The sequence below is a fragment of the Propithecus coquereli genome, unplaced genomic scaffold, assembly GCF_000956105.1.
Source record: "Propithecus coquereli isolate 6110/MARCELLA unplaced genomic scaffold, Pcoq_1.0 Scaffold110, whole genome shotgun sequence".
Taxonomy (NCBI): domain Eukaryota; kingdom Metazoa; phylum Chordata; class Mammalia; order Primates; family Indriidae; genus Propithecus; species Propithecus coquereli.
In genome coordinates this window covers 1,681,098-1,704,486 of record NW_012134970.1, presented here as the reverse complement: position 1 = coordinate 1,704,486, position 23,389 = coordinate 1,681,098, and the positions used below count along the sequence as shown (strand labels likewise).

At 37.8% G+C, this 23,389-nt stretch overlaps 1 protein-coding gene across 1 annotated transcript in view; it reads right to left on the bottom strand.

Moving 5' to 3' along the window:
• WDR70 (WD repeat domain 70) overlaps nt 1-23,389 on the bottom strand; it is a 315,052-nt gene that overhangs the window by 22,594 nt on the left and 269,069 nt on the right. Inside the window, exons 13-16 of the mRNA XM_012649467.1 lie at nt 6,448-6,548; nt 4,726-4,805; nt 2,625-2,741; nt 523-685 (exon numbers count right to left, since the gene is read on the bottom strand). Of these exons, the coding sequence (XP_012504921.1) occupies nt 523-685; nt 2,625-2,741; nt 4,726-4,805; nt 6,448-6,548 (461 nt within the window). The remainder of the gene's footprint in view (nt 1-522; nt 686-2,624; nt 2,742-4,725; nt 4,806-6,447; nt 6,549-23,389) is intronic.

The following is a 23,389-nucleotide window of genomic DNA, read 5'->3' as shown; positions in this document are numbered from 1 at the left end:
TAAAAACTGAAAATTCTACAATAGTACCTTTCTTTAGTGTAAAATGTAGCTGGTTTAGCAGCTTTAAGAACCACTACCTGTTCTCCCATGTTAAGCTACCTTAGGGAATCTGAGCAGGCAGGATCTATTCTGCAGTGTTACTTACATACACAGCTCTATAAATATCAGAACTACAAACTACTCCCCTTCGTTTGCTTTTAATCCTCCTCAACTAAGATATTGCACATCGGTAGTGATTTTTTTTTGTTTGTTTGTTTTAATTATAGGCAGGATGGGATTCACGTAATGGTTTATACTAGGCTATAACTCTGATGGAACTGGCTTAGTTTTAAAAATCACTATTTTAGAGTCTTACAATATAAACAAATGCCTAGGCTTCAAGGCTATTAGTAGCCAGCCTATTTTTCATGCTCAAGTATGAAATAAGAAATGGAGAAGTTAGATCCCCAAAATACCACTCTTATGTCCTTCCCAATTCATTAAACATAACGCTTTTTCTATTTTAAAAAGCTATGTTCTTACTTGGAATATGCTGGAGAAACCCAATATGGATTGTCTTCCGCTGCTTTGGCATGACGCAAAATGGCTTCCCGGGGGTTACTGTCATCAGTCTTGTCCAAAGCAATGTTCTTCACAATGTATGATGACAGAGTGCCCCCATGGGTTCCAACTCGGCCACCACGACCTATTTCAAAAGGAAAAAAAATCAAATTAGAAACTGAACACATCAGAAACTGAACACAAGGCATACTGTGTACACTGCACTTATCTGAGCACAAACTGCAAGAGTTTTTGAGTACCTGCCTGTCAGCTTTCATTATGATAATCAGAACCAAAGAGGCCACCAAACCTCAACTACCCCGTAAGATTTTAAATAGGTAGAGAGTTTTTTTTGTTGTTATGTCCCATTTGCTTAATTTATAGAATGATACCAATGTAGAAAAAAATTACAAATAATTTGTCATGTATTAATAATACATGCCTTAAAAAAATTCCTCCGGCATGAACATTTGAAATTCAACGAATAAAAATAACCAATACCATTAGACGCTATTTTAGTTTTAAACAAACATATCTTAGGGCTTGCCATCTTCCAAGTACCTTATAGATACTTTGCTGGATATTATGAGGAAAACAAACAAGTTGAACACACTGATCCATATTACTTTACTGTACTGTAATTGCCCTAGTAGACAGGAAGTGCCTTAAGGGCAGGGATTTGTTCCCTGCTGACTCTCTAGCAGCTAGAATGGTGCCTGGTACTGAAAAAAAAAAAAGTATGACTTTTTAGGATGATAAAATAAACATAAGAAAAGCCAAATAACACTAAACAATTAATTTCCCAAATCAAGATAAGAAGAAACTAAATACAGCAGGAAATAATTGACTGCCAGAGAATTTGTGTGGCCAGTAACTATTATAGCACTTAGAGGAAGAACACAGAACTTCAGGCTGAGGTGGTCGAGCAGGTCTTTATGAAAGAGATGGATCCAATTTGGGAAAGCTTAAGAGGTAGAGAAGGTTATGTCCAATGAGCAGAATGGGTTAAGTACAAAAATGCAGAAAGAGTCCAGGCGGTATTTGGGGACAGGAGTGAATCGGCAGTCATATCACAAGGTCAGAGTAGAACAGAAGTGAGGTGTAAAGCTACAAAGGTAGGTTAGTGTCAGGTTGTAGAAAATCTTGAATCTCTGAAAATACAACTGGACAGTGGGAAGCTTTGTGAAGGTTCTGGGGCAGTAGCAACGTGAACACTAGAGAAGTTAGAGATGAAAGCTGTGTTTGAGATGAATGGAGGGGGCGTTGGGGAGAAGGAGTGACTTGAGATAAGGTGCTGAGTTAGAAGAGTTCACAATAATTCAGGCAAGAACATTATTTAGGAAGTTTGATTAGGATAGTGGCAGAGAAAATGAAAAAAAATAATTGAGATCAATATGTGAGATATTTTCAATGTCGAAAGAGCAGGCCAAATAGATGCAGGTCCAAAACTCAGGCTCAGATGAATGAACAAGTCCAAAACCACAGGCTTGGGGGCCTAGGACAAACGGAAACCACACAGGTGAAAACAGAAACAGGTACGTGCTGCACTATAGCCAGTGCTGCCTTCCTTTCTTCTGGTACCTATTTCTTAAAAACTCTAAGGACTTTTATTCATTTTATTCTAGTGATACGGGCAGCTCCATTTTATTAACACAAAATTAAATGGATAGCCACTTTGTGCCTTGTGTGAAACCTAATCTAGCCAGGATTCTGGTCAGAGTGCCCAGTGTTATATATTAAGCCAATATTGAGAGCAGTGGTTTTAACACTGGGTTCCAAGGAGCCCCTGAGTGCCACTGAGGTCACCTACAAGGGCTCAAGTTAGAGACTCAGCAGAAAGAGCTCCAGGCTTCCTCCCTACTTCAGCATAGCAGCTACATTTTTATCAGTTTTATGCACTGGGGTTCTGCATCAGATCTTTAAAGTCCTGTGGCTAAAAAACAAAACTTTGAAAACCACTATCTAGTAAAATGTCTCTGAAGACAAAGAAGCATCCAGGCCCAGAAGATCCTCCCAATTCTATATCAGTTACCCGATCCTGTCCCTCAACCGCCTTTGCAGGTCACTAGCTAGATCACAGTCACCTGGGCCTGCTACAGGAGGTTCAGGTTTGTGCGACTTCAGGGGATCCAGCCTGTCCTTCTCCAGCTGTTTCCTTGTACTCCGTTGGCGGGGCTCACGGAACATAGGCAAGGCATGAGCTGCAAGAAGTCACATTTGAAAAATTTCATTATAATAATAACCCTTCCATCCAAAAACAGAGCTAAAGCATGACTAACCGAAAGATGAAATGGAAGTCATAATGACAGCCTTCATCTAATAATAAAAGGCAGTCTTACTGTAACCAATTAGCCAATTTTGTCTGAGACCAGATTCATTGTTCACCTCTCCTGGCAGCTAATGAATGGCACTCAGGAAATACTGTCAGATACTGTCACGGAAACATTGGTGAGGAGCCCCATCTCCTAGACCATGAGTAGCAGTTAAAACTTAATTTCTGTGGTTTTGAAAAGAAACTCTTATTGGGACTGCCTCTTACTTTTTCTTTGAGGACCCAAATGTGAACAATACCAGCAGCTTGCTGTCAGCCCTGAAGTTTCCTCAGATGCCTCATAAACACTGGAATCACTTCACACATTTCTGAAATGTGACCACCTCTCAGGAGGAGTTGACAACACTGAGTAACCGGAAGGGAGAAGCTGAAACTGGGATAAAGGTTGCCGCGCATACAAGGGGTGCCTACATCTCCTGGCGTGGGGACTTGATGGGGCCTTGTCCCTCTTTCTATATGGTGGACAAAACAAGAGAATAAAACCCAGAATGACATTTGTTCAATTGCTGTTGTCCTTTACTCAGTGTCAAAATCAAATTTCAGAGAATAAAAGAGTATACAAAGTTATAAGGGAAACAGTATAATATTCTGCGGGAGAGGGAAAAGGGTAAAGTATTAAATAACTGTCTTTTCCTTGCCCCCAAAAAGTACCAGTACAATTTCTTTCAACCCTTACATGCAGATTAAAATCTCTTTTAAAAGAGAAACTTTTTCCAGGGGACCAGGAGAAGAGAGGTAAAGGCTTACTGGGTATTTATAATATGAATGAAATATCTATCACTCCTCAAAAATTCTTTCAGTATCCCCTCCTACCCTCTACCCCTACTGCCAACTGGGGCCAGACCATGTCACTCACCCATAAAACATGCCTGCCTTGAGTCAGGGAGCTGAAAAACGCAGCCACCCGTCACTCTATCGGGCAACACAACACAACGGTATTTTTAGGAGGGGGAAAAATAGCTTTTCACTTCAAACGACTGGAGGAATTTAAGTAGGCCGCGTGTAATTACATGAGCTAGACTGGTTATGACACCGACTTTAACACTTCTACTCTTGCAAAAAGTGTCATGGGATCTCTTTACTGATCATAAGCTCCAAGGGACTTGGTCTTACATGAGCCCCACCACCAGGGAGAAAACCCAGCAGTACAGCGCCCCCTGGTCTTTATACTAATTCACTGATAAAGTCTACAGGGTCATCTGCTAATGACAATTGCTACTGCATCCGAGATTTCCCTCCTAGCTGTCACCTGTTGCAGGTTTGGGATGGCAGCTCTGAGAACACAGATCTGTCAGATTAATGAAGTTGTGTGACAAATGTGAGAGGAGCCACTCTGCCCTAGGAAGCTTTCTGCTCATACCTCAGGTAGTAAATTTTATATAAATGCCTCTGGACCAGTCTAGCACATGCTCACAGAATTTCAGAGGGAGCTGAAGGGGACCCTTCAGCTAGTCTCCTCACTCTCCTGATGAAGTTCAGTTGTTCAACATCACACTGCCAGCCAGAGGTGGAACTGGACAAACCCAGGCCTCCTGATTCCAAGACCAGCACTCCTTGTTTATTCTTAGAACAGACTGTTATTCTTTAAAAGGCTGCTGTAGTGTAATGCATTACGCTCAAATAAGCTTTTCCCTTTTGGGCTGAAAGTTACATGAAATAACCCTGTCCCTGTGATGAGTCACAGAAGCTAACAGGGTTAGCTGCTACATGACTCGTAGTCCATCCACATGAATGGGAGATTTTGTAATACATGCCTAAACTCTGAGGGCTTTTTCTGTCTCGAAAACCGTGCAATCAATACCACATGAGAGTAGAAGAGAGATGTATGATTGAGACACATGCTAACAACTTACGTGTGATGATGTAGTCCTGGGTTAGAGTCTCGGCTTGTTTCGCCTTCCGCTGGGTTTTAACCACACATAATTTTGCTCCTCTAAAGAGGTAAAAGCAAATTATTTTCTTTATTTGGTCTTAGAAACAGAGAGTCTATGTCAAAAGCATTAGATACTTTCAGGAAATTACTCTGCACATACTCTGTCTAGTGAAGTCTTTGACTTTCTGAGCGATAGCAACAGATGGGGCCTCAGTGACAAGGGATTAAACTTACAGAAAAGCAAGTCTGTCAGTCAGTGGTTGCTACCAAGCACAAGGGCTGGAGGGGTAACAGGGTAACAGGACATAAGCTAAAAAAATCTATAGAAATAACTTAAAAATTTAAGATCTTAAAGAAATATTAATCAAATTAACTAACCATTTCAGCCTACAGGTCCCAGGGTTCAAGTTTTAGTTTATGTTCCAGATGAAAGCAACTTGGGTGGTCTACACCCCAAGTGGCATATGTCCACATCTCAAAATACAAGAGAACAAGTGTCTGGAACTGACTTAGCTTGACAGCATTGCCAAGGGGCTACTGCTCAAGAATTCGTGGGGTTAACAAAAAGTGTACTTAGGACATTTCACCTCTCCTTAGCAATACTGAGCTATCGCTTTCAAGAGAAGCAGATATAAATATGCAAATTTCTTTAAGATTTCAAAGAGAGTGCCTTCTAAATGGGTGGTAACAAATGAGGTTAATCATTTTCTCAAGTGAAAAAGACTCCTTCTCATCCTAATTACATTAGCACTTTCAATTTCTGTGTTAAAAAACAAAATCCTATTTGTTCTTAAATACCATAATATATACTTTATTTTATAGGGCAAGGGTTCCAACCCTAGTCTAGGACACTCTGAAGGAAGAGAGGGCTGTCTGCTTTTATTCAGAGCAAAATTATGGTGAATGAATATTCATTAACAGAGAATGGCTTTCCTTTCCTCAGAAAGGACATAGGACCTTCCAAACAGATTTATATGGGAGCCCAGTGAATTTAATATGTGAATTTTAATACTCGCTAACCAGTGCTTACTCTAAACATTAAATCAATTGTTATACTTTAAGAGAGAGAAACAAAGCCATCCTTTTTTGGGTGGTGACACGGGTCCACCTTTGTGCCAAGGAAAACGGAAATAACTAAGGAACTGATTGAGCTTCTAGTGAAGTTTCAGACCTTTGAAACACATTGGTATACTGAAGTTTGACACTTGGGGTGGGCATGGGGGTTAAGAGGGAAGTTATTTTTGCTGTCCCTTTCTGCTGGCAGAGAATAACCTTGCCAAACATCCAAATCAGTAACCGCTAAAAGCCAAAAAGAAGAAACAAAATGGATAAGCCGTTTCCATTTCCTCTAAGTGGTGAGATCCCTGCTTTGTTAATCCCTTACATGCATCACTGCTAATGCCACTGTCCAGGGTGGTATGCAAAGTGGGCAGTACTTTTTCCCCCTTGCACTCAACATTTCAGCTAAAGAACTGCAAATCCCCAGGAAACTTTCACTTTGAATTCAGTACAGATCAAGGGTGATATCTAAATCCTCTTTAAAGCACAATCCTAGGAGTTTGAGGCTTTACTCTATGCCAGCTGCATTTTCTAAAAGGGTGGATCCCCATCAAAGGGGGAAAAATAAATAAAAGCAGGGGTGAAAAAAGCCCTCCCCCCAGTTGTTGTCATCCATCTAAAACAGGCAATACTTATGAAATACCTCTGACTCTTGTTGGGGTCATAATAGACTTTAGCCAATCCGTTTCCAGTTCCAACCATGATCTGGTTCAGCTTTGGATGCCACAGGCAGCGGACAACACTCTGAAAAGGAAAGACATAGTGGTCAACTAAAGAGGCCAAATAAGGTGGAAAAAAATCTGCTGTTACTGTGATGGCTAGTTTAGTAAATCAACTATCATCCTGATGGTTACCTATAACTTTAAGGACATTTTCTTCTAAACCATGAAGTTGTGCTCCTGAGGTTAAGTTCTGTTCCATCACTTATTATCTGTGTGATACTCTATAAAAGTAAAAAAGATGTTCCCTTCCTGCCATTACCCCCCTTTCCTGACAGCCTTGAAACCACAATGGTTAGACTTCCCAGCTCCATTACCATGAGGCTGGCATCATGGAATGCTGAATGCACATCACTCAGTTACGCTTACCACTGAAGCAGATTTAGATCTCAGTATTTCATGCTTTTACACACATTAAATATGTCCCTCTGGACAGCAGATTGAGGCCAGGTGGTTATTGTTTTTAGTTCACAAAGATCCAAATCTCATAAAGCTTTTTCAGAAAAAACACACATTTGTAGGCATTTAATAATCCCTTCCTATCTCTGAGATAAAACGGCAGGACAATAGCAGAAGTAACACAGAGATAAGAATACAAAGACTTGAGGTTAACCTGAATGCAAAGCTGTTTAAGAAAGAGAAGGTTCACTGGAAGTTATGATCCTCTGAATTCATTACTGGCGAGGAAAATAAGTGGTGCTTTGGGGTCAAAAAGAACCATAAGAACTACAACCTGTTTTTAATTTTTGTCTGCAGTAAGAGGGTAGAGGTGGAAGGGATAGCATGGATAGAATTAAAGAGAAAAAAGATGAAGCTAACATTGGTAAGCGGAAACACCATGTACTCATTCTGATAGAGCAAGGGATGAATAGAAACATTAATTCACCGTTTCTTAACAATCTATCACTTGCCAAACTACGTACAGGGACTAAGGGAAAAACGATATAACTTCTATCTCTTAAATCTACCTTGGGCTTAATTTCTTTGGTTCCTTGTCTCAAATCATCCCACTCTTTTGTTAAACAGATTATCTAGGAATCTCTGAGATCCCTTTTGATAGAAATTCTGACTCCTATCTGACCTGCAAAAAATATGCATATAGTTAAATGGCTACAGATCCTTCTCTGACATTCCAGAAGAACTAAGGAGAAAGCTGAAAAGAGTTTGCAAGACTTCTAATTCATATCTGACAATACTCTACAAAAATAGTTTTTAAGCTACACATTGCTGAAGAGGATTGAGATGTTCCACAAAGAAAATCAAATCAGAGTGGCTGTGTTTTCTCTGTTGGTCGGGAGAAAATTAAGTTAAAAGGGCAGGTTTTCATAATTTTAGGTTTTCTTTCCACAATTTTCCTCTGCTCTCTGGTGCCTGCTACCCAATGTCTGCTAGCAAGTGCTAAAAGATGATAAAAGAGATACAACAGTGAATAAATATAAACAGAAAAACCAGAAAATTATAAATTATATTTAATTTGATAGTTTGGGTTTTTCTGGTTGTTGTTTTGTATATATGTTTGTAAAACATACTTTATAATACATGCGTATAAAAGTCACATTTTCTCCTAATAAAACTGCTCCTGGTTGGTAAGACAGGAATAAGCTCACGGTCTACAAAGCGCAGCCTGACTTCCAGGTACTCCACCACTGAGACTAATTTGAGAACCAAGCCTACACCACTGGAAATTCCCAGATGGTCACAGCCAGGTATATGGAAACATGAGGAGAGTCACAAACATAACTTCATAAAGTCATGTTTATGTAACCCTATCTAGAATAAGTTCATCCGAGCCAAGACTCATCTCTTCAAGTCTTTGCGTAAATGTCATTGCTACTCAGACCACCTAATTTAAAATTGTGCCCCAGAACTCCCCTTTCTCTGTCGCTCTTTTTCTTTTTTAATGGCATGTATCACCTTTTAACAAAATACATAATTTGTTTATTAATGGCACTAATTGTCTGCCTCCCCCACTAGAACATATGTCCCGTGGGCAGAGATCTCAGTCAGTTTTGTTTGGCAATGCATCCCAAGTACCTTGATTAGTGTCTAGTGCTCAACAAATGTTTGCTGAAGGAATGAATTAAAAGCTACAGTTCACTCATGCCTAAATGGATTGCTTTGCTAGGTAGAACTGGAGACAATTTTCAAGTTAAAATCATTATTCTTCCATGTGGAATAATTTGATTTCCTCATATCATTATTATACTCAGGTATCCTACAAATGCAGCAAGGTTAGTTCCCTGCTGATGTGGTCCTAGAGTGAGAATGTGCAGGAACCAGAGATCATGAGAAGACAATAAGAGGGGTTTCAAGGGCTTTCAGAAATCTCAGCCATCCACAAATGGCCCCAGGACTATCTTAAGGACATAGTATTAAAATTATTTCTCTTTCTTGGTTCTCTAGAGGTCTGGCTAAGCAGTCTAAGATTATTTTTTCTCAAATATGTTTTCAAGTGAGCAGGGTGCAGAATTGGAAAAGATCCACAATGTAGGCCTGATAAATTCCAACACACCCAGCCAAATAGGCAGTTTCCAGGGGCAGCAGGTTACTGTTACTCTCTCTCTCTATGGTGAGGGTGTAAATGTTAGAGAGAGGCAAGTGCCCAGGCCAACAGACCAAGGTCCAATTGCTTTCCAGGGAGTTCAAGGGCGGGCACTATGCCTCTATTCCTGTTCACATCCTTTACCCTCCAGATCTCTTAGACACACACACGGCTGGTTAGTATAAGCTCTTAGGGAGAAGCACATTTACCCTCCTTCCACATAGAAGCAGGGAGAGGCAAATAAGACCCCTTGATCTAAACAGTAATTCCAGAGCTCCATCCTCTGTGGCGATGAGTCACCAAAGCAGCCAATGAGAGGCCTGTGAGAAGTCTGACTTAGGCAAAGGATACTTAAGGCTCAATTACCCTAAGACTGGTTATTAATCAAACACTACAGGGATTCTAAAACACGGAATGAAGAAATAGAATTCAAAGTCAAAGGTGGGTGGGCCTTTTTTGTTTATTAATATTTATTGTGTGTGTTTGGCTAACCTTTGTAAACTTTGCAGCTAATGCGGCTCTACACTTTGTCCTGTCAAGGAAATGCATCTTATAGCAGAGCGCTGGCCAGCTGCCAAACCAAACAATCCCTGAGACTGTGGCTGGGCTGGGGAGCAAGCTGAGCTGCCACGCTGCTAACTTGTCAAACATACATACCAGGCTTTGCTTAACAACAATGGGACACGTGCCTGCTAGAAGTCCAAGGAACCATCAGGAGACGGATAAGCTATAAATACTTAGAAAGAGTACAATCACTCAATCAGCCAACCACCCCAAACTTCCTTTATCCTGTTCTTGAAAAGGTGCTTCTTTGGCTGGGGGCCTGATACATTCAGACCTATATATTTAATGAGAAATACAGCAAATAAGGGTAAGGAGAACATCTGAATCAAAGAACCGGAGAAGAACATCAAGACATGAGATCTATAAGGATCAAAGAGAAAGCCCTCACATATCATGAGATTCAAATGGCAGAAGGCCACTGCAATACAAAGAACCGGATTCTGAAATTAGTGTGCATATTTTAATATACTGATTTGCTTAATTAAATTGATAAAGTGTTTTATTCTTACTCTAATGTACTTCGTCTTACCAAAACACATGGGTCCACTAATGGCTTCCCTTAGATGCTGAAGCTAAACTCCATTTCAGCACCAAATTAGGTTTATTCTTTTAAACCAAAGCCCACATTCATTTTAGCTTTACAATTCGGCACAGAATAACCACAAACTGCCCGAAAAGTACTTTGTTTTAGCAGTGGCTACTAAGAGATGGTAACCAGAATAGATCATAAGCAAGATGACAAGAAGGAGTTACAAGACCTTCATGTGCTCAATACAGAGATCTTTCTTCCTTGCCCAGACCAATGAGAAAAGAAGGGGCAGGCTGAAGAAGAAGAAAGCACAGTGTACAACTAGCAGGGTCAAGATTCCAAAATAGGAATTTTGGAATTACCCCTTAGCAAAAGTGAAAAGGCCACAAAAAATTCCCAAATAATTTATTTCTGTGGTTTTTGAGTTTACTTTAAGTGAAATCATATAAGCAAATAACGGGTGGAGGAGGAGAAAACTAAAGAGAGAAATGGATTTACATTTTAGAACATGGTGGGAAGGGAACTATCATATTAAGCATCTGGAACTTTATATTATCTAATGTAATTGAGTCCTCACAATACTGCAAAGTTAGTAATCTCATCCCATCTCACTGAAGAAGAAACTGAGGCTATAGGACGGTGGATAACTTTCCCAAGGTCACCTGTTCATAGAGGTGCTGGATTGGTGGGCAGGTTTCTTCAATTCCATTGTTCATTCCCTTATACTGCACTTAGCCATGCAAAGTCCTATTTTGAAAGATTGGGAGATGGGGGTGAGAGTGGGGGTGGCAAGGAGGGGAGGAGTTTTTAAATCATTTCCAAACCCACCTAACCCAGAAGTAAAAATCTGAACAAGTTTATATTAAAAAGCAGATGGTACTACTAAAATCATAAAAGAAAAAGCCCACTAGTTCCCAGTTCACAAATGTTACTATAAAAGAAATCAATGCCTGCATAATATCTTAGGTGTCTGTACAGTGCATATCTAAACACCACCCTTATTCTACTTTACATGCTAAAAGAAGCCCAACAGTCTTCATAATTTTATACCTTAAGCATGATTATGTTGAAACACCATTTCCTGATCCTCCCCAGCTGCTGACCCACACTGTAAACCAAACTCCATCTGTTTTTTTCACATTTGGTTTTTGTCATATAGTACAAGAATGGATAAGCTAACTCAGCAATTCCTTGGGAGAACAAGCATTTTTCAGAATTTTCAAATAAAAAGCCTGACACCTGCCCATGAAGGAAACTATCACACACATCTGCCCGCTTGTATAGAGGCAGCCTTTGAGTCACAGGACTTTCCAACACATCGGAATGGCGCTGTGTGTGCCCATCTCCAACAATAAGAACACAGATCAAGATGTGAGTCCAAAACAAATAAAAAGAAGGCAGATAAAAACAGAAAGGTATTAGAGAAAGAACTTTCTTCAGATTTCCACAAGCCCAAGATTTACTTCACAGAGAAAGAGAAAATGGTTTTCTACATTAAGATACTGGACCAAAAAAGTGGAAAGTAAGATGGGAATTGTTTTCCAGATCATTTGTCCTGTCCTTTCTCTCCACTCTCTCCCAAAGCCTTGCTCTTCCCAAACTTTGGATGGCTTTGCAGCATGCATGGGCCATGGGACTTGGCCTCATACCTCTAAAGTTCAGGAAGCAAACCTGGTGAGGAAGCCTCAGTCTCCAATAAATAAGACTCCTCAACACCCACCTGATCTCCATGGAGACATCCTCAGAACGGAAAAGATTAAAGGCAGACATTTTCTCTACACTTCTCTCTAAGTGAGCCCACGCCTACCCTCCACATTTTCTCCTCCACATTCCTCCAACTGCAAGGAAGTTCTACCTGGGCAAGACTTATAGCAATTGCCATTTTTTGCCAGAAATCTTCTCAATCTTTTCCCTTCCCTGTCCTGAAAAATCCTCTCCGATAAGCCATATAGAAGCCCAATGGTGAAGGAAAAAAAAATGCTATAGCACTTTCATAAATGTAGGGCTTGCTGCAGAAAAACCAAGCGAGGAAAAGTGTTGCTTTGCACCTGCCATAAATATTTGGTACAGATGCATGGATTATGCTTTCTAAAAAAATTAACATCTAATTATCAAATTAATTCCCATCAAACTCATGGAAAATGCATTTATTAAAGGCAATTCATTTACAGTCTGTGCTCTAAAATTAAGGGAATCATTAAAGCAGCAAAATCTGGAAACTGGCAGCTGTTCTTGGCACTAAATGAATCACATCTGTATCTGATAATAAACCTGCCTAAAGAATTTCATCACAAGAAAAAGTTCTCAGAGAAAATAGAAGGTCTCTTTGGGTAAGAAAATTAAATACAATTTTCCTCATCTAATTCAAAACACTAAATGTTAATTTTCTCCAATCCTGTTACTTGAGAAGAATTTATGAAAGCAAGTAAAGCACAAGTAATGACTAAAGAAAGTCTGGTGATTATTCTTATTAATGATAAGCTGGGATCAGGAAACAAACAGGAGCTGGAAGCTGAAGTCCACAGGGTGAGTGGCACGGGCGGGTGGTCATCCTACAAGGCCAACATCCCAGAGACCCCATACCAGTGGACCCACTTAGAGCAGCAGAGCTTCCCACTGGTGGGCACAGAATAGGTTATAGCTGTGCCAAGATATGGAGCCCCTCGCACCTGAGAGGGGCCTGGGGCGCTGGAGCCTCAGGCTAGTCATTTCTAGCAAAGAGTAGCCTAATCCGTTTATATCACATATCATCATTTATTACAAGGACTAGGTAGTGAAAAAGCTTCGAAAGCACTACCTATGGCCACCTTTCTCAATCTTATCTACAGAGACCCAGGCCCTTTTACCTTTGCTCATTTTTCAATAATTGGAGATGGGCATAAAGATAATAACCACCAGTACTGTGTTTATATGAACAAAGCACAAAGCACAAATGTATGAAACTTAATAAATCCCTAACTGCTCGATAAGAAATATATGTCGGAAATCATCAGTATGTAAAATAAAGGAAAAGCTAAATCTTCCTGTACAGATGAATTACACAGGACATGTGAAAATATTATTTATCTTAATATAGTATAGGTAAAGATGTTTTAAATATCATTCTCTTTTATTTAGCTCTCCTCTGACAAGACTATTATCTATCATTCCAAAAAAGGTAAAATGCTATCCAGGGATATATCTTAATTACAGACCTCTTTCTTCCCCACACTATACGTAATTGTGAAAGTTTGGCTAGAGTTCTTATAGAACAGCTGGAAAAAAACTTGTTACCAAAGATCATTCATCAGATTCAGGTTGAGAGAGGAAAAACTGTCAGAAAATCCCACAAGACATAAAGTCCTTCATTTGGCCCATCCATAGGACACAATATGGTGCTGGGGTTAGACAACAGAGCACTAGTCATCGTTCTATTGTATGTTTACACATTATGTAAAGAAGAGGGTGTCATTCTGAACATCCTTAAATATCTACAAAATCAGGCTCTCTCTCTCTTTTTTGTTGCTATTTTATAGAGGAGATAAGTATGTCTCTATTATATGTTTACATATTATGTAAAAAACAATGTGTCATTCTGAACATCTTTAAACAACTACTAAATCAGGTCCTCTTTTTTTCCTCCCCCTCTATTTTATAGAGGAGTTAAGTATATTTTTCCTTCAGGGTAATAATATCTAGTGGCTGATTCTTAACCCAGCTTTGCCACTCATGGCCATCATGTCTATATAAGGAAATGTAGATAAGTTTAAACACCTATTAAATAAAACAAATTCTTATGAAGAGAAAAAAACAGTCTCTATGTAATCAAAAGGGAAATACTATTTCTATTGTTTTGAAGGACGAGGAATAGAAGCAGAAAACCTTCATTTGCAAATGCTGACACCAAGGAGTAGTGGATGCCTTTTAATACAGCCTGTTATGGGATTAAATGATATGGATAAACCATTAAACTGGACAAGCTCTCCATTCGGTCCTCATTCTTTTGCTCATGAAGCCTGAAGCAGCATGTGATTAGCCCTTCATCTCATGTTGTAACTCCCCAAACGAGATCATTGTCAAATAGATGATCATAGGAAAGACATCTCACTATAGGGTTTGAATCTGGATTCCTACAGTAAAAACTGTATCAGAGAAGAGAATATTGAACAGGAAATCTAAATAACTACACCTGAATTAAAAATCTATTAGTCCAAAAAAATTTACAAATTTATTCTTTTGAGAGACTAGAGATGAGAAAAGAAAGTGATAAGCACTGTATCAGCATTTGTCTTCTAGTCTAAGGAAGAATAATGATTAGATTTCTGATAAAATATAGTGTCAAATTACAACAAATAATTTTACTTGAAAGCAGAGAATGTTTTACAAAGTAGACCCAGGGAACAGATCATATTCATTAATAGAATAACAACCAAAACAAATTATATTCATTAAATTGCCTGTATTTTAAGCATCCACAGTAAATCTGTATTTCCTCCACTGAACTCAAAACACAGCTATTTTTAGTAAGTCTGAAAAAGGATCATCTATCTTGTTTTAAAGTAGACAATTAAAATAAAATGTGCGCTTTTCATACAATCTAAAATAAAATATATTTATGCTCTCAAATTCCAAATAAACTTTAAAAAACTATTAACAAAAATACAAAAACAAGAGAAGGTGATAAGGAATAGGTCATTATAGTAAGTCCCAATAAGAATATACTAGAATAAAATGTAATAAAAGACAAATCAAAATTAACAAATACGTACTCACCAAATACCTACTATGTGTTATATGTATTGTTATTAATAAGCATTAGGAATATGATGCCCTTACCACCCATATGGCACCTTCAGCCCTGAAGAGACCCTTCCTCCAATTTGGTTACTGAAGAATCCAGAAATGGCTGAGAAGGAAGTAGGACAGATAATAGAAGTGTTGAGAAAATATGATCCATAAGGAAATGTTAAAAAAAGAAGAACAAAAGACTAAGTTTGGTTCCCTCAGACAAGACAACAGTAACTTTATAATCTTCGAGGAAACAGAGGATGTTGACCAGCTGTTCTCCAACTCCACGAGGACTAGAGTAAAGGATGTAGGCTCTAAACATGAGAATCTGAGGCTAAAATCAAGAAAAAAATGATCTGATGGTAAGAGATTTCACACACAGAAATGAACTCTTTAGGGAGGTAGTAAAAACTGTTGAAAGTAACTTAAATGTTTATATAGGAGAGTTAAATCATAGTTCTTAGGCAGACAGGGAGATGGGCTTTGGAAAATAACATTGAGAAATTAAGCAAAGGATGCTTCATACCAATGGCAGGAAATGAAGCAAAAGCCAGTAGGTCTGCCTTGTGGCATAGCATGTCAAGGGAACATACCACCAGAGTAAGAGTGGTGACTCACTCTAGCATCAATGATATTACTTTATTTCCTACCATAGGAATGTCCCTCCAAATGTGCAGCTAACTTAGAAGTGTCCTCGTAGACACAACTGCTATAATTTGTACTGTTTAATTTTGTGTTTTCCATCATCATTGTCATTTTTTTAATTTAAAAATCTTCTGGGCCGGGTGCGGTGGCTCACGCCTGTAATCCTAGCACTCTGGGAGGCCAAGGCAGGTGGATTATTTGAACTCAGGAGTTCGAGACCAGCCTGAGCAAGAGTGAGACCCCGTCTCTACTAAAAAAAATAGAAACAAATTATCTGGACAACTAAAAATATGTAGAAAAAATTAGCCAGGCATGGTGGTGCATGCCTGTAGTCCTAGCTGGTCGGGAGGCTGAGGCAGTAGGATCGCTTGAGCCCAGGAGTTTGAGGTTGCTGTGAGCTAGGCTGACGCCATGGCACTCACTCTAGCCCGGGCAACATAGTGAGACTCTGTCTCAAAAAAAAAAAAAAAAAAGGCTTCTGGTTCTGGGTAAGATAACAGAAACATATCTCATTCAGTCTCTCCCTCTGAATACAGTTAAAAAACCTGGACAGAAGGCATAGCCTACCTATCTGAGGACTCTGAAAAGTAAACAGTAGTAGGTGGATTTGGGAAGAAGTCCAGAATTCAAAGTATTACTAAAGCAACAGTGAGTCATGATTTCCCTCACGCTAGTTCTCTACTCCCTCCCCGCCTCAAAAAGTCTATGATGAACAAAACATCAAAATTTTAAATAGAGACAAGATCAATCCAGTTGAGTTTTCCTTTGGCCTCAGACTTGAATACAGCTTGGCACAGCACTGTTACTTAAACCATTTTTAACTAAAAGTTGGATATTTTATTAATTATGGCTTTTTGCATACATTTTGATTTTTATAATGTTGTATTAAACCGTTATTTATCTTGATTACTGAGTTTTTTTGGCATCCCCTTAAACTTTTTGCTTGAGGAAAGTATCTCACTTGCCTCACCTGAGTCCTAGCCCTGCTTCGACCTCTACCTCACTCTATTATACAAAAATTATCTTAAAATAGATAGCCCTAAATGTAAAACAGAAAATTATGAAACTTTTAGAAGAAAACATAGGAGAAAATCTGTGTGACCCTGGTTTAGTCAAGTGGCTCTTTGATGTGACACAAAAAGTACAATCCATAAAAAAAAAAAATTGATAAACTTGACTTCATCACAATTAAAAACTTTTGTTTTGTAAAAGACGCTACTAAAAAAATAAAAACAAGCAACAGATTGGGAAAAACATATTTGCAAATCACACGTCCAACAAAGAACTTGGTATCTAGAATACATAAAGAATTCTCAAAACTTAACAGTAAAGAAAAAAACAATTTAAAAATGGGCAAATCCTTTGACAGTCACTTCACCACAATGATATAAGGATGGAAAATGAGAACATGAAGTTATTCAACATCCTTAGCTATTAAGGAAATGCAAATTATAACCATAATGAGATACCATTCTACATCTATTAGAAGAGATAAAAACGCTGACAATACAACGTGTTGGTAAGGATGTGGAGCAAATGAAAAACGCACACACTGTGGATGGGAATGCAAAATAGCATGTATGACTACTCTAAAATATGGTTTGGCAGTTTGTTATAAAAATAAATACACATTTACCATATAACCCAGAAATCCTACTCTTAGGTATTTACCCTAGAGAAATGAAAATTTATGTTCACATGAAAACCTGTATATGAATGCTTATGGAAGCTCTACCCATAATCTCCGAAAACAAAAAACAATCAAATGTCCTTTAATGGATTAACAAACTGTGGTCCATCTGTATAGTCGAATACCATTCAGAATGTAACAAACTACCGATATACATAACAACCTGGATTAATCTCAAAGGCATTCTGTTGAAAGAAGCCAGTCTCAAAAGGTTACATACTATATGAGTCCATTTATATGACATTCTTGAAAAGACAATACAATAGTGAAGAAGAACAGATCAGTGAATGCCAGTAATTAGAAGTGAGGGTTGCAAGAGGGGGTGAGTTGATGACTATAGAGGGATAGCAAAAAAGAGTTTTTTGGGGGGTGATGGAACTGTTCTGTGTGCTGACTGTGTTGATGGTGAACACGTGAATCTATACATGTGTTACAAATAAAAATCACAGAACTGCACACTTCGAAAAGGTCAATTTTACTATATCATAATTTTTTAAAATAATAAAGAAGAATCAGCACTAATCTAGTTCTTGTCATTTTCCCTACCTAAAACATTTTAAGACTTGATAAGGTAGATATTAACAGTTAAATGACCATGAAATCTGTAATTTCTTTTCTCTTTACTCTCATGTGCCTACAGATGAAAATTCAACTGTATTCTTCAAATCTTGAGAATGACTACTCTGGAACTTCCATAACATAATACCTTAAGGTACAACGAGAGTCAAGAAGTAATTTAATCAAGTCTTACTGATACCAGCTGCCACCCCCTCCACCCCCACACCTACCCCCACCAAACTGTGAAGCTAACATAGTAGGTAACTCCAGCTGAGTTCCAGCTACTGTTTAACTTTTATTAATATATGTATGCTGCTTGCTTCAGGAAATCCCAAGAAAGGGTTTAGTGTCTTCACGATGGCCTTGTAATTCAAATTATGAAGGCAGCAAAAATGCAATGTTGTTTTTCACCATATCCTACTGGCATCTCTTTTCTTCAGTAAAGAAAACACTCGAGAGAAAGTAGTACTGAATGACCATTGTGCTCCCTGACAGTAAAACATTCTCCTTACAGCCATGCTCAAAGTTAGCTCTTGACCCTGGAAAAGATAGTGCCAAGAGAAAGAAATGTGTAACTGCACATTGGCAGATTTACACTAAAACTCTATCACCTTCTATTCACTCCCAGGTTCCCTATCAAATATTCACACATTTTGGAAGACCAGGAAACAACTGGTGCTCTCATATTCTGCTTTTCTTTTCTCGATGAGCAAATGCTTCATACACCTATGTTGAGTATACTGTCCTATCACTTGGCTGTGGGCAAATACATATATTTTAATAAATACAGAAATGTTAATCAGGCTCCCTCTAGGGAGTTTGCACTCCCTCTGCACTGTTTAATCCTGTGAATTACAGTAAAATTTCATTAAGCTGATATCACTGTATTCAAAATAATACATAATTCAAAGCAATTGCTATTCCCTAGTCAACCAGCTGCCTGACTGCTCTATAATAAAAATCAGATAATGGAAAGCTAGTTAATTCAAAGCCCATATTTTCCATCTCCTTGTGTTTCACATTAACAAGGTTTCACTATATTTTAGAAGGCAGATAAATGCCAAATACAGTTTCAAGTTTATTTTCAGTTGGCATTTGCACTGCTGATAGCTCAAGTTCTCTCTGTGTACTATTCCTTGTATGACCCTGACTAGCCAGAGACACTGCTTGACTTCTTTATTTCTAGAAAACTTTTAAGGAGGTACAATTCTGCCTGAGCTGGGACTTTATATCAGTGAGACAGATGATTAGTCTATTCCCAGTACAAAATGAAAGAACAGATGATTTCCTCAACTCCTTCAGTGTGAAGATTTCACAGGCATAGCATCATTAATTTGTTTGAAGTGAATTCCCAGATCAGATATATCTATATTCAAATGTAAGAACAAAGATACATTCCAGAGCCAAATCTGAGAACCTTCTGGAATATCCATTAATTTGAATTACCTTTCTGTTCCTCTCCATAAGTACAAATAACAGAGGTTGGCTATAGTCTGAATGGTCAGTGTGTCCCTTACACTTATAAATTAAGATAAATAGCTAGCTTCATGAAGGATCTATTATTTCATGGCCCTTTTATATCCATTTATTCTTCCTCTTCAATTTCTTTGGATTTAAAGTATCAATATTCTCTCCTAATCTTTTTTTGTGAAATGAAAAGTGTTAACGCTTCCATTTTATGTATGTAATTATACGTCACATGTTTGTGTATAACACTTTCATTTTATGTTATATGTCATTTTCTGAGTGACCACTGTGCTTCCTGAGAGTAAAACATTGTCCTAATAGTTGTATTATAAAAGCCACATATAGCAATTTTCTTAAACATCAAAATTTATTAATTTAAATGTCACACCTAGAATAATTTGTGGATGGTAGGATTAGATATATTTACTTTTTTATGATCTTCTCTTTGTCAATTTTTTAGATTTAATATGTACTATAACTTTACAATCAGAAAACTACAATATATAGAAAGTTAATACGTAGTTTTCATTGATGTAGTTTTCATTGAACTGTATATATGAAGAATCAAATCTTACAAGGTGAGGAAAATTAATGTGAACTCAAGTTCTCTTCAGAACTCACATAATTAAATAAAGAAGGAAACACAGCTGGTATTATTTTCATGGAAAAAATTTGTTTTTTTAAATAGTTTTTTTAACACAACATGGTTCCTCAGTATATACAGTAGGCTATCTCTTTAATCAGAGACATGGGTCCTAAATATGAATTTTTTTTTCTTTTTGGTAAATATACAAACTTTAACTTAACATAATTTTCAACGATAATTATATATATATATGTGTATATATCTCTCAAACGATACCCATGGTTAAAAATAAGGGGCAGGGATAAAGTTGGTAGTAAGCAAATCAGTAAATAAATAAATCTCAAATCTCGTTGTATAAAAATTTCAAGTTCTCAGCCGGGCACGGTGGCTCACGCCTGTAATCCTAGCACTCTGGGAGGCCGAGGCGGGTGGATTGCTCAAGGTCAGGAGTTGGAGACCAGCCTGAACAAGAGCGAGACCCCATCTCTGCTAAAAAAAATAGAAAGAAATGATCTAGACAACTAAAAAAAAATATATGTATAGAAAAAATTAGCTGGGCATGGTGGCACATGCCTGTAGTCCCAGCTACTCGGGAGGCTAAGGCAGGATTGCTTGAGCCCAGGAGTTTGAGGTTGCTGTGAGCTAGGCTGATGCCATGGCACTCTAGCCCGGGCAACAGAGCCAGACTCTGTCTCAAAAAAAAAAAAAAAAAAATTTCAAGTTCTCTCTGTCTTTTGGGAGAAGGCTAGAGTTAATAACAAATAGCAAAGTCACTATTTTTATTTCATTTTCCTCCACTTGATGAAGATGAAAATAAATGATAAAATTCCAGGAATGCAGGTCCAGAGTATATACTTTCTCAAACTATAGAGTTAGCTCCATGGAAAGCACCACCACAAGATTTCAAACTGATAGACAATACCTAATACTTCACATTCTGAGGTTTCTTTTTTAAAGAACATGAATGAGGTGTGCATAATCTAAATTTCATTTCTCATAGGAAGGGAATATTCTGGAGCACAAATAGTGGTAGAAAGAAGTATAAACCTAAGATAACCCTTGTTCTTTGCTATCTATTCTCTTCAGTGGTTAAAAAACATTCCTAAAGATAATCAAATACTTTTTAGGAATCAAAAATGAATTTCTTTCTTCCTTAAAAGAACTTTTGACTATCATATATTCTTATGTTAATACTAGGATTTTCAATCAACCTTGGAATGTCCAAGGCAGTCTAGTTGAAAATATTGAAGGAAGTTTCCCTTTACCTTCCCTTCCCCTTCCCCTTCCCCCTCCCCTCCAAGGGCACGTGTTAGATCAGTTGTGATAGATGCTACAGCCGTGTTTTCAAATATAACATTTGTTAACATTCTCTGACTGAAAACCATGTTTGGCTCCATATACGTAGGGGTTTATTCTGTTTTAGAAGAGGGTATGGGAAGAGTGTAACCAATCATATCGCATTAAGGTAAACAGACACATCTAGGATAGACATAATGCCATCATTGTCTGCGCCTCAGTCAAACAAGTTGCTACCAACTGTTGATATCAAGAATAGGAAAGACTGTCTTTTATGCAAATTAAAACTCAACATATAGTAAGTAACTTACTACAATGGAGTGTGGTATTTCCAAAGAATGACAACTATCCTGATTTTTAATGACAAAAACATAACAAAATAAAAGAGGCAATTTTTGGCTCTTCTAGCAAAGTGTCCACCCTTTATCCAAGGAATGTATTTATTTTCTTAAATTCCAAGAAGACTCAAAACTTGAGACAATAGGTCAAAAGGGCAGTTTAAAGCCCCTTTAAACATAACAACATGACATTCTACTACATAAACAGAAAAATGATGCTGTTTCATGCGAAGAACAACAAGCCGCCACCCCCACTAAATCAACAATTTAAAAGGCCACTCTAAGGTGCAGTGGTTTTGTTCCTATTTTAAGCTCTCTCTTCATCCATTAAAATGGATCTCAAAATTTGTTGTCTGACTTTTCTAAGATGACTCAATATATGATATCTGATGAACATTCTCCTTTGTTAGCTTCTTTTCATTTGCTTATCTCCTAAATGCTGATGTTTCTTAGGGCTCATCTTTTCTATCCTTTATGCCGTTCCCTTAATCAAATTCATCAGCAATCAACATTTCAACTCCAAATTATAAATGTTCCCCCCAAAACTGTCTTTCTCTTAAGCACCAAACTTACCCATCTGTGGACTGAACATCTCTACCCAGAAGTCCTACAGGTACTTCAAGGTCAACATATCAACAACAGAATTCACTTCCTTCCAAAATCTGCTTTATTTTCTCTCTATATATTTTTATCTTAAGGAATATTCACCCAGTCTCCTAAGTTATAAACCTCAGGCTTCATCTACAAATGCTCAATAAATCGTATAAGTCCAACCTTTACATTTCAAAAGAATTAACTGTTCTAAAAACCTGGATCTGAATGTGACATTCCTTGCTTTAAAAAAGCCACAAGATACAGTCATCTTCTTCTTACGGGGTATACAAGGCCAGTTTACTTTTCCATCCCTATCTATCCTCTCTCCTGCCCCACTCTCCAAAGATACACCTATGGTCTAAAATACACATTACTTCTACTTCCCAACTATATCAATCATTCATTCAATAAATATTAAGAGCTATGTGTCAGGCACAGTTCAAAGCACTAAGGATCCCACAGTGAACAAAACAAAGTTTCTGCCCTTGTGTGACTTATATCCTGGTGGAAGAAGGCAGACAAAAACAAACAAATATATGATATATGACGTGGCTGTAAGTGCTATGGAGAAAAAGATCTAGCTAGAAAAGCAACTCAGAGAACAAAAATTTATCACATTATGAGAAACTGATTTTTCCAGCGTGTTCTTCCTGTAAACTACAGAAGACCAGCATGTCTTTAAAAATGCAATCATACTTCTACATTCCTCAATTTATTTATATTTCAACTTAAATTATACGTTAAAAACACAACACCAAGAATGATACTGAAACATACAGTCATTGAGAGGCACAGCAGAATACAGCTTACTTCTGGAACAACTAATTATAATAATTTTACTTTTTGAGATTAAAGTTGATGGAGTTGATTGTTGTTCTTTGATTCTAGTATTTTAGTTGGCTCCTGAATGCACCCAATAAAGTATTATGAGTGCTGGCACATTTCAAATTATGTCATGAGATTAGAATCTATTAAACTTAGGAACTCATCTAGATTTAGTCTCATTGTTATTTCACTTTTTCTATAATACTCTAACTATACCATGGTTTCAAATTTAGGGCCTACAAATTAAGACTCCATAGTAATACTAGAACATTAGAGACAGGAGCTTTTTGCTGGTGATTTAAAAACAGTTGTTCAATTGTCTGAGTCAGTTAAGTGCATAATACATCTCAACTGTTTACAAAGAGCTGAAACAACTGGAGAAACCTACATAAGAGCACTGTTTAAGATATAGGATATTACTAAGGGATTTGACAATGAGCCAAAGAAAATTTACACACACATTAA